Source organism: Ursus arctos, unplaced genomic scaffold (assembly GCF_023065955.2).
Source record: "Ursus arctos isolate Adak ecotype North America unplaced genomic scaffold, UrsArc2.0 scaffold_14, whole genome shotgun sequence".
NCBI classification, from domain to species: domain Eukaryota; kingdom Metazoa; phylum Chordata; class Mammalia; order Carnivora; family Ursidae; genus Ursus; species Ursus arctos.
The window spans coordinates 71,597,374-71,610,049 of record NW_026622808.1 but is presented as its reverse complement, the minus strand read 5'-3'; the positions used below and the strand labels follow the sequence as shown (position 1 = coordinate 71,610,049).

The window sequence follows — 12,676 nt, the reverse complement described above, 5'->3', positions numbered from 1 at the left end:
GGCTTGCTCCCACAGGTGTGGAGAGGGGGACCGAAGCATAACAATGACAATGATAATACGAACATAAGAACCACTGACACAAAGCACCTGCCACATCTTCTTAGCCCTTCAGACTTAATAGTTTGTAGAATCCCTGTAACAACCACAGGAATATTCTCTTTATGACACAGGTGAGAACACGAGGCCCGGAAATGCTGAGAAACTTGCCTGAGGCTGCCCAGTGAGTCAGTGGTGGACCTGGGCCAGTGGACATGGCAGAAAGGAAGAGTCGTCATGCTGGTTTCAGAACAGATGGAACCGTGGCTTACATTGCCCATTCTGTGGAGCTGATCTCAGCAATTCTGACAGTTATGAAACCTCTTGGGAAGTTTGTTTTCGGGAAGGCATATGTCATTCCTTGTCCCCCAGGCCCCCTCCTGCCAGTCTAGGCCAAATGTGTGAGTTTGTAGAATCAGAGATGGGTGCCCCACCTCCACCCCCCAAGGCAGGCCCTCACCATCTGCACAGCCTTGCTGAGGTCACAGTCAGCAAAGATGATGAGGGGCGACTTCCCTCCCAACTCCAGGGACACCTTCTTCAGGTTACTCAGGGCGCAGCTGAAAGGGACAGAGGTTGGTAGGGCTGGGTCCCTGGGAGACTGAGACGCAGGGGCTCCAGGTGGAGGGGCTAAGGGAAGCTCCAAAGCATGCTTTACTCAAAGGGCAAGCAGGGGGTCAGAAGGAGCTTCTCCCCACTCCCATACTCGTCAGCTCTTCCCACCTCCCTCCCCTTGCCACATTGCTGCCCTCCTCCTCTTCCACACCCGGGCCCACACCCACCCACCACAGGGCCCTTGCTCTTACAGCCCCCTCTGGATCACTCCGCCCTCAGATATCCTCAAAGCTTGTCCCTCACTTCCTTCTGGCCTCTGCTCCGTCCATTTGTTGGGGTACCTGCCCCAACCGTTCCCTACAAAACGAACGCTCCTGTGCTCCATGCCTGCGGTGCTTTGCTGCACGTTGTATTTGTGTCCAACCCTGACCATCAACATAAGCCCCACCAGGGCAGGCAGGCATTTGTCTGGTCATGCAGCTGCGTTTGGTAAATATCCAATGAATAAACCAAACACGAACCATTCCCCAGCTGGGACAGCTCAGTGCCACAGGGACTCTGGCACCTCAGATTTTTAGTGACAGGTGCAAACAGAGAGAAGCTAGGGATCCTGCATGCTGCATCGACGGGCACAAAATGGACTTACTGATACCGTCCTCTCAGGGGACACTAAAGGACTGGGCCAGTGACAACCACCAGACATGGCACAGGATGGGAGTGGGGGGGCCTCCTCCCTCAGGACTGACTCAGGAAGAGGACTTCCATCTCAGGCACCAGCCACAGGGGTCTTGGAGAGCCCCCAGAAGATGGCAGTCCCAGAGCCACAGGATGCCTATCCAAGCCTTCCTGCCCTGGAGACCTCAGACCTGACAATTACTGAGCCCTCTCTCTGGCCTTAGCACACATGTGCTCACATATGACTATTGCCTATACAGCAAAGGGGAGACTAGCTAGCTTTTGAATAAGGACAGGTAAATAAACTGCTATGACTATTTGCAGCTACCCCTCCCACTCCCTCATCTGTCCATCTGCTCTCTGTCCATCAGTTTTGTACCACCGCCAGGCTCCCTCTCTTCAATGTTGAGGCATGCTCTCCTGCATTCAAAATGTATCAGAACAGCTCCACCTGCCCTCTCACAGGCTGTGACATCAGCCTCTACTGGCCCTAAAGACACACTCCACCAGCCACATTGGCTGTGGCTCCTGACCCAGAAGAGGATCTCATGTAAAGCTGCTGTGATTAAGCATGGTGCCACTCAAGGGACGGGACAGAGTCCAGGATGCACCCTGGCTTACAGAGTGGGTGTGGGGCCAAGGGGTGAGAATCCCATCTTGTGGGGCACACAGGGGCCCGTGGAGAGCAGGGTCAGAGGCTGCAGAAGAGTCCAGGGAGAAAGAACACTGCTCTGCACTGGGGGCTACAATGAGATGTTGTTTTAACACAAGAGAAGCCTTTCTCCCTGTGGAATTGTCATGTCATAGCTGGGTGGCCCCAGGAGGTCTCACACATGAGTCTTACAACAGAGACAGAGGAGGGTGGTCACATGACTTCAGAGAAAGGCGTCAGTATGCCCAACAGAAGCCCCAGCCCCTCTCTATTTGTACCTTTCACCCAAGTACAGATGCCTGAAACCCACCCCCAGAATTCAGCCACAGTGGGGTGGGGCTCAGGCATCCCATGGTTGTCTTGCGGAAGCCAGGGGTACAATGTGCTGTGTTGTGTTCCAGCCCTCTCCAAGCTCATCAGCTACATAGACCAGAACCACGGAGCACGCAAACTCCCCTCGCTGAACTGATGGGGAAACTGAGGCTTGGGAGGGTCAGGGCTTGGGCCCAGTCCTATCATGAATTACTGACAGAGCCAGGAACACAACCCCAGCTGCTTGAGGCAGGTCCAAGGAATAAGAGATGAGAGGATGTTCTAGAACAGGGCTGTCCAGTAGACTAGAACAAACACCTCAAATACCAGCCATATATGTAATGGCAATTCTTTAGTAGCCACTAAAAAACTAAATTAAATTTTAGTTTTAAGGGAAAACCAAAAAGAAACCAATGAAATTAATTCTAATATATTTTATTTAACCCAATTAATAAAAAATATCATTTCAACTTGCAATCAATGTAAGAAGTTATTAACGAGCCAACTTCTGTACTAAGTTTTCAAAATCCAGGGGACCTTTTACACTTGAAGCACATCTCAATTCAGAGCAGCTTTGTCCCACTTGTGCTCGTGGCCCCAAATTGCACTGAGTCTTCAGCAGCCCCCTGGTCTGAGTGTGCTCTGCAGAGCAGCCGCACCAGCCTCACCAAGGGCTTGTCAGAAACCCAGACACAGAGTCAGAACCTGCATCAAGCTCACACACAGCACTGTCCACATCCCAACACTGTGACCAGGGGTGCCCTCACCCACCTACCTCTTCATGATGTGTTTTCCCACCTCTGTAGAACCCGTGAACCCAATTTTTCGCACATCAGGATGGTCTGAGAGTCTCTGGCCAACCAGCGAGCCTGTAGGTGAGAGTGGGCAAGGGGGTCAGGGTGGCTGCCAGGTGCTGAGGGGGAGGTATAAGCTCTCTGACCCTCCACACACACATCTCAAGGCCAGAGCTCTGTGCACCCCAAGTGCTTAGTGCCCACAGTGCCTGGGGCTCACTGGGCCTTGTTGCCTGCCACCGGCAGAATTGTGTCCCCTCAAAATTCATTATGTTGAAGTCCTAACCCCCAGTACCTCAGATCTGACTGTATTTGGAGACAGGGTCTTTAAAGGGGGAATGGGATAGGCTGGTGATGGGTAGTAAGGAGGGCACGTATTGCATGGTGCACTGGGTGTTATACGCAAGTAATGAATCATAGAACTTTACATCAAAAACTAGCAATGTACTGTATGGTGACTAACATAATATAATAAAAATACTATTAAAAAATAATAAATAAAATAAAATCTAAAAAAAATAAAAAAATAAAGAGGTGATTAAGTTAAAATGAGGCAAACTTCTCCTTCCTTCAACACACACTGTCGCCTCAGCTGATCTCACCCTGGCTCACCTCTTCAAATGCCATCTTCATACACATCATCCTCTAAATCTGTCTGTGATCTGGATCCATTTGTGATTCCTCTGACGGCTCAGCACCTCCACTTGGATGTCAAACAGCCTCTCAAATTCAACAAATTTGAAACCAAACTCTTAATCTTTCCCCAGACGTGCTCCTCCTCCAGGTTCTCCATTTCAGTAAACAACCTCTCCTTGCAACCAGTTGTTGAAGCTAAGAACCTGGGAGTCGGTCCTGACATTTCCCTTCCCCACCTTGTCAACTGCCCAGTCCTGGGCTCCTCCACCCACCCAGTCCCTCCATTTCTGCTTCTCCCCTGCCTCCAAGCTCATAAAACTTCATGTGCCCAGGTGCACCTGTGAAGATTCTGGTTTAGTAGGTTTGGAGTGAGATACTTGCATCCTCTCTATATAGTTAAAGTTCTATACATGGTTAAAGCTCTAAATATAGTTAAAGCTCTCTAAGTGATTTTTTAAAGATTTACTCACTCATTTAGAGAGAGAGAAAGAGAAAGCATGGGTGTGATAAGGGGCAGAGGGAGAGAATCTTCAAGCTGACTCCCCACTGAGCACAGAGCCCAACACAGGGCTCCATCTCACAACACATGAGATCATGACCTGAGCCAAAACTAAGAGGCAGACACTTAACCAACTGAGCCACCCAGACACCACAGCTCTCTTAAGTGATTTTGATACTAATTCCATTCCACCATTCTTGTTAAAAAGAAAATAACTGTTTGGGAAAGAAATATTTGCAAAAGATATACCTGATAAAGGACTGTTATCCAAAATATACAAAGAGATCAACGATAAGAAAATAAGCAATACAATTTAAAATGGGCAAAATATCTGTACACACACCTCATCAAAGAAGATATACGGATGGCAAATGAATATACGTGAAGATGCTCTACATATATCATTAGAGATCGCAAATCAAAACAACCATGACACACTTACTAAAATGTCCCAAATCCAAAACTCTGACAACACCAAATGCTGGAGAGGATATGGAGCAACAGGAATTCTCATTCATGGTTGGAGGGAATGCAAAATGGTACAACCGCTTTGGAAGACAGTTTGGCCATTTCTTACAAAAGTAAACATAACCTTACCATAAGATCCATCCATCACACTCCTTGGTATTTACCAAATGAGTCAAAAACTTGTCTACATAAAACACATAGATGTTATTAGCAGCTTTATTCATAGCAGCCAAAACATGGAATCAACTGAGATGTCCTTCAGTAGGTGAACAGATAAATAAATTGTGGTACATCCAGACAATGGAATATTATTCAGCATTAAAAAGAAATGAGCTATCAAGCCATAAAAAGATGTGGAAGAACCTTAAATGCATATTACTAAGTGAAAGAAGCCAATCTGAAAAGACTATATACCATAAGAGCCCAACTATATGACATTCTGGAAAAGGCAAAACTATGGAGACAGTAAAAGATTGGTGGCTGCCAGGGATTGGAGGGAGGGAGGGAGGGATGAGTAGGTGGAGTACAGGGAAATTTTAGGGCAGTGACACTATTCTATAATACCACAATGGTGGAGGCATGTCATTATACATTTGTCATAGAATGTACAACACCAAGAGTGAATCTTAATGAAAACTATGGACTTGGAGTGATAATGATGTGTCAGTGTAAGTTTGTCAATTGTAACAAACCTACCACTCTGGCATAGGATGTTGATAGCAAGGGAGGCTGTGTGCATATGGGGACATGGGGTATATGGGAACTCTCTACACTTTCTGCTCAATCTTTCTGTGAACCTTAAACTGCTCTGAAAAATAAAGTGTATTTAATAATAATAATAATAATAATAATAATATCACTGTTTTAGGCTATCAAAGAAATATATATAAGAAGGTATCATATATCGGATTACAAAGAAATTCTCCATTTTAAAGGTTTTGTTTTTAAGTAATCTCTACACCCAATATGGGGCTAGAACTCACAATCCTGAGACCAAGAGTTGCATGGTTCACTGAATGACCTGGCCAGGTGCCCCCAAAATTCTCCATTTAAGAAAGCAGAATGTTTACAAGCTATTATGGGTTAGATTCAGTCCTCCCCCCATTCATATGTTGATACCCTAACCCCCAGTACCTCAGAATGTGACTTTATCTGCTACCTGGTTTGTGGTATTTTGTCATGGCAGCACTAGCAAACTAATACACACCCATATTCTCTAATCATGACATAATAAAACTAAAAATTTAAGAACAGAATTTTAGAAAAAAAAACTTGGAAAATTTTTTAGCCTTTTTACTTACTGGGTCAGAGAAGATATCAAAACTACAGTTTCATGTTATTTAAGAATAATAAAAATAAAGGAGACAAGATGGCAGAGGAGTAGGGGACCCCATTTCAACCAGTCTCCTGAATTTAGCTGGATAGCTACCAAACCATTCTGAACACCCATAAAACCAGTCTGAGATGAAAGAATATATATCTGGATCTCTACAAGCAGAAAAGCACTGCTTTTTGCAAGGTAGGAAGTGTAAAGTTGTGAATCTGCAGGGAGATATCAGAAGATAAACAGAAGGGGGAAGGGAGCCTCCATAAGTTGGCACCAGGAAAGTGATATAACACCAGAGCGCAAGATTAGAACCCTTAGAAATTTGCTCTAGAGAGCGACATCCCTCTCTGAAAGGGGGTCTGGAAATGAAAAGGCAGAATTCTAGGTAGAGCATCATGGGTCAGGATATGAGAAGACTCAGAGCCAAAGGGGCTTCCTGGACAAACAGAGTACCTGAGCGGTGGAGCCAGGAAGCATCTTATGGTCAGCGAGACCAGGAAGGGTCCCTCAGCTCGGATCACCATAAACTGCAAGCTGGGTCAATTGAGAATCGCTCTTCTCTTGGGCAGCCTGAAAACATCAGGAGCCTGTGCCCACAAACAGGCAAAAACTCGCAGAGTGATAGAAGCCAGAAAAGGGCTTTAGAGTAGCGCTCAAACAGGATCCAGGAGCTGTGGGGGGGGGGCACACACATGAGCCTGCAGTGCTTGAGGTTTTGGAAGCATAAAGGGCAGGGATGCCCCTGGCCCCAGGATGACCTATGAGAGAATCACTGTAGGTGTGCACCACAGGAGGCTGCGGTTTTCAGCAGCATACAGACACAGAAACTTTGTCCTAGGTTTAGTGAAGAGAGCAGACTGTGATTTCTCTGCTCTGGGCCAGAGATTTGGCTGTGGCCATTTTTGCTCTGACACTTGGAAGGGACACAGAAAGCTGCCGGGGGAACAAAAGCACAGAAGACCGGTTTCCACGGAGCCCATCCCCCCAGCAAGGGGCAAGGCAACTCTGCCCAAGCAGGGTTGCCTAAGAAACAGCACAGCAGGACCCTCCCCCAGAAGAAAGGCTAGAGGAACAAGAAGACGACAACCCTATGGACCCCATAAGACTGTAAAATCCCAACACCAGGAGAAAATAGTATGGTGAGCTCCAGGTGTTGTCTCATGGCTTGTTTATTTTTCATACTAAACTCTCTTTTTCTTCTTTTTTTCTTTCTCTTATGCTTCTCTGTTTTTTCTTGTTTCCTTTTTCTCATTTCAACTAGATGTTTATTATATCAACTTATAATTCATAGTAGCTTTCTAACTTGTATTTTTTCACACCTACTTTGTTTTATAGACATATGCTTGTCATTTTTTCACTATTCAATTCTACCCTTTTATATATACTAGTTTTACTTTCATTGTAATTTTAAGAAGACACACAGACCAAAATACACCCAGGAACAACTGAAACACCCTGCTTTGTCCACACGCAGAGATTATAGCACCCCTTCCTCTCACCACCCCTTTAAAAAAATTTTTTTTTTAATCTTATAAATTTTATTCTTGTGTTGCTGCAACATGGACGGCACTGCAGGAGATAATGCTAAGTGAAATAAGTCAAGCAGAGAAAGACAATTATCTAATGGTTTCTCTCATCTATGGAACATAAGAACTAGGAAGATCTGTAGGAAAGGAAAGGGATAAAGAAAGGGGGGGGGTAATCAGAAGGGGGAATGAAGCATGAGAGACTATGGACTCTGGGAAACAAACTGAGGGCTTCAGAGGTTGGGCGGTGGGGGAATGGGATAGGCTGGTGATGGGTAGTAAGGAGGGCACGTATTGCATGGTGTACTGGGTGTTATACGCAACTAATAAATCATTGAACTTTACATCAAAAACCAGGGATGTACTGTATGGTGACTACATAATATAATAAAAAATATTATAAAAAACAAAAAGCAATTCATGTAATAGCTCACCAGATGCTCTAAGCCTAGACAAATTCTCTCAAACTTTCAAGGGCAGATAATTCCCAAGTTACTTAATTTATTCCAGAGCACATATATACATACAAAGATGGAAAACATTTGGAGAAGCATTTGAAAGCTAGAACACTTCCAGGTGTGTGTCTCTCCCACCATGGAAGAGGGTCATCTCCCCACCAGGCTGGCCACCCCCACTGGATCATTGTGCCCCCGGTTGCTCTGCCCGACTAACTTAAATCATGCAGCAAGCCCTATTCTGACCAAGTATATCTCCAGCTGCCTGGAGCCCTGGCTCCCCCAGATGCCCATGTCCACATCCCTTACCAGATCCCAGGAGGATGTTGACCACACCCTTGGGAATGCCAGCCTTCAAAGTCAACTCTGCAAACTTCAAGGCTGTGAGTGGGGTCACCTGAAGAGGCAGGAAAGAAGACTGGGTCAAGAGGGATTGGGAAGTGGGGTTCTGCCTTCCTCTTCCAGCATCCTAGGCAGCAAGCAGGGAGAAGCAGTCATGGCAGGAAGACCTTCCAGAGGAAGCCCCATCATAGCGGGTACTGCCAACCCAGCCAGCTTCCCCACAGCTCCAGTGGAAAGCTGGGAGTGAGGCCAGCTACCTCACATACTTTCTAGTGCCTTCTCCTGGCAGGCTCCAGCCATGTGGCCCGGCCTGGCCCCCTCCTGAATGTTCATACCTCCTTCATTCAGGGAGTGGGGAGTCCCGGGACTGCCTGGAAGTACCTCAGTGGCGGGCAGTGGTCTGTGCAAGATTCTCACTGCTCGAGGCCGTTCCTTTCCCCTTGACTTGCCAGCAGCCATTCCTCTTCGGGCCCAGGTAATTTTCCTTGTAAAGGTTGGATTGTGCCCCACCCACCATCAGGCCTCAGAGCCGCCACACCTGTGGGGTGCCGGCCCTGGGAGGGCACAGGCCTGTGAGCGGCTCTTCCAGGGAGAAGGGCCTGGATGTGTACACAGCACCCCAGTGTTAACGGGGTCACCTCAGAGGGTTGTTGTGGTGCTCCATAAGCAAATATATGCGATTTTTTAGTCTAATTTGTTACGTATTAAATTTAGTCTAATTTGTTACGTATTAAATTTAGTCTAATTTGTTACGTATTAAAATGCCTTAGGAGTGCCTGACTCAGGGCGAGTACTGTAAATGTCAACTATTGTTATTGTTGGTTTTAATTTACAATACTTTTGGAGCCAAACTGCCCCAAAGCACCAGGGGAGCAAGAGACCTCCTGGGCACTGTCCGGAGCCACATGACTGAGCACCTTGCCTGCAGTTCCTAACAGCCCTGGGGGCACGCAGGGGAGGGGCTGCTCCTGCCACGATTCAGAGGAAGAAGCTGAGGCTCATGTGGGCCGTGTCCTCATCCCAGGGGGACCCTGCTCAGGCCCTTCCAGCCTGTTTGAGTGACCCTGAGGTCCTGCCTCTGTAGCTTCTCTATGAGGGACTGGGCTTCAGCCTCAGAACATGAGGCCTGCAATTAATTATGAAGAAATTGAGTCAGTGATAAACAACCTTCCAAATAACAAAACTCCAGGCCCGGACGGTTTTCCTGGGGAATTCTACCAAACATTCAAAGAAGAAATAATACCTATTCTCCTAAAGCTTTTTCAAAAAATAGAAACAGAAGGAAAGCTACCAAACTCATTCTATGAGGCCAATATTACATTGATCCCCAAACCAGGCAAAGACCCCCTCAAAAAGGAGAATTACAGACCGATTTCCCTAATGAATATGGACGCCAAAATCCTCAACAAGATACTTGCTAATAGAATCCAACAGTTCATTAAAAGGATTATCCACCACGATCAAGTGGGATTCATACCTGGGATGCAAGCGTGGTTCAATATTCGCAAATCAATCAGCGTGATACATCATATCAACAAGAAAAGACTCAAGAACCATATGATCCTCTCAATCGATGCCGAAAAAGCATTTGACAAAATACAGCATCCTTTCCTGATTAAAACCCTTCAGAGTGTAGGAATAGAAGGTACATTTCTCAATCTCATAAAAGCCATCTATGAAAAGCCTACTGCAAATATTATTCTCAATGGGGAAAAGCTGGAAGCCTTTCCCTTAAGATCAGGAACACGACAAGGATGCCCACTCTCGCCACTATTATTCAACATAGTACTAGAAGTCCTTGCAACAGCAATCAGACAACAAAAAGGGATCAAAGGTATTCAAATCGGCAAAGAAGAAGTCAAAATGTCTCTCTTCGCAGACGACATGATACTCTATATGGAAAACCCAAAAGAAGCCACTCCCAAACTATTAGAAGTTATAGAGCAATTCAGTAACGTGGCGGGATACAAAATCAATGCTCAGAAATCAGTTGCATTTCTGTACACGAATAACGAGAACGAAGAAAGAGAAATCAGGGAATCCATCCCATTTACAATAGCACCAAAAACCATACGTTACCTTGGAATTAACTTAACCAGAGATGTAAAGGACCTTTATTCTAGAAACTATAAATCACTCTTAAAAGACATTGAGGAAGACATAAAAAGATGGAAAGATATTCCATGCTCATGGATCGGAAGAATTAACATAGTTAAAATGTCCATGCTACCCAGAGCAATCTACACTTTCAATGCTATCCCGATCAAAATACCGAGAACGTTTTTCAAAGAACTGGAACAAATAGTCCTTAAATTTGTATGGAACCAGAAAAGACCCCGAATCTCCAAGGAACTGTTGAAAAGGAAAAACAAAGCTGGGGGCATCACAATGCCGGATTTCGAGCTGTACTACAAAGCTGTGATCACAAAGACAGCATGGTACTGGCACAAAAACAGACACATAGACCAATGGAACAGAATAGAGAGCCCAGAAATGGACCCTCAGCTCTTTGGGCAACTAATATTTGATAAAGCAGGAAAAAACATCCGGTGGGAAAAAGACAGTCTCTTCAATAAATGGTGCTGGGAAAATTGGACAGCTACGTGCAAAAGAATGAAACTTGACCACTATCTCACACCATACACAAAAATAAACTCCAAATGGATGAAAGACCTCGATGTGAGACAGGAATCCATCAAAATTCTAGAGGAGAACATAGGCAGCAACCTCTACGACATCAGCCTAAGCAACCTTTTTCATGACACATCCCCAAAGGCAAAAGAAACAAAAGATAAAATGAATTTATGGGACTTCATCAAGATTAAAAGTTTCTGCACATCCAAGGAAACAGTCAGAAAAACTAAGAGGCAGCCCACGGAATGGGAGAATATATTTGCAAATGACACTACAGATAAAGGACTGGTATCCAAGATCTACAAAGAACTTCTCAAACTCAATACACGAGAAACAAATAAACAAATCAAAAAATGGGCAGAAGATATGAACAGACACTTTTCCAATGAAGACATACAAATGGCTAACAGACACATGAAAAAATGTTCAAAATCATTAGCCATCAAGGAAATTCAAATCAAAACCACACTGAGATACCACCTTACGCCAGTTAGAATGGCAAAAATAGACAAGGCAAGAAACAACAATTGTTGGAGAGGATGTGGAGAAAGGGGATCCCTCCTACATTGTTGGTGGGAATGCAAGTTGGTACAGCCACTCTGGAAAACCGTGTGGAGGTCCCTTAAAAAGTTAAAAATTGAGCTACCCTATGATCCAGCCATTGCACTACTGGGTGTTTACCCCAAAGATACAGACGTAGTGAAGAGAAGGGCCATATGCACCCCAATGTTCATAGCAGCAATGTCCACAATAGCTAAATCGTGGAAGGAGCCGAGATGCCCTTCAACAGATGACTGGATTAAGAAGTTGTGGTCCATATATACAATGGAATATTACTCAGCAATCAGAAAGAATGAGTTCTCAACATTTGCTACAACATGGACGGCACTGGAGGAGATAATGCTTAGTGAAATAAGTCAAGCAGAGAAAGACAACTATCATATGATTTCTCTCATCTATGGAACATAAGAACTAGAATGATCAGTAGGGGAAGAAAGGGATAAAGAAAGGGGGGGTAATCAGAAGGGGGAATGAAACATGAGAGACTATGGACTATGAGAAACAAACTGAGGGCTACAGAGGGGAGGGGGGTGGGGGAATGGGATAGACCGGTGATGGGTAGTAAGGAGGGCACATATTGCATGGTGCACTGGGTATTATACACAACTAATGAATCATCGAGCCTTACATCGAAAACCGGGGATGTACTGTATGGTGACTAACATAATATAATAAAAAATCATTATTAATAAAAAAAAAAAAAAAAAAAAAAAAAAAAAAAAAAAAAAAAAAGAACATGAGGCCTGGACGAGGGTTACCAAACAGGGTTTCTGCTCCCCCAAACCCTGAGTGCTGGCGTCTGTGGAGAAATCCCTGACTGCTCACCAAGCAGCTGCAGGGACAGGGTTGGCTAACCTGACTCAGCCACCCTACGCCGAAAGAACAGACTCTGCCTACAGCCCACACTGGCCTCTGCCACTGTGAACAGGGCCCACAGAAGGCCAGGCCGCATTAGCAGTACCCCTCCTCCCTTGAGGAGAAACCAGTCCCGGGTGGGCAAAGGGGCCAAGAGGCCACCTGTCTCCTTTATAGGGTGCTTGCCAATACCCTTTATAGCCCACAGGCCCTGCCCAGAACACACCCACACCCACCTGGGCAGGCTTGATCACCACTGTGTTCCCAGCAGCCAGGCAGGCAGCCGTCTTCCAGGACAGCATCATCAGGGGGTAGTTCCAGGGGATGATGATGCCACAGACCCTGCCAG

At 45.6% G+C, this 12,676-nt stretch overlaps 1 protein-coding gene across 1 annotated transcript in view; it reads right to left on the bottom strand.

Moving 5' to 3' along the window:
• Window positions 1–12,676, bottom strand: part of ALDH1L1 (aldehyde dehydrogenase 1 family member L1) — a 108,434-nt gene that overhangs the window by 10,415 nt on the left and 85,343 nt on the right. Inside the window, exons 17-20 of the mRNA XM_026501517.4 lie at window positions 12,564–12,669; window positions 8,245–8,332; window positions 3,006–3,099; window positions 497–596 (exon numbers count right to left, since the gene is read on the bottom strand). Coding sequence (XP_026357302.2) covers window positions 497–596; window positions 3,006–3,099; window positions 8,245–8,332; window positions 12,564–12,669 — 388 coding nt within the window. The remainder of the gene's footprint in view (window positions 1–496; window positions 597–3,005; window positions 3,100–8,244; window positions 8,333–12,563; window positions 12,670–12,676) is intronic.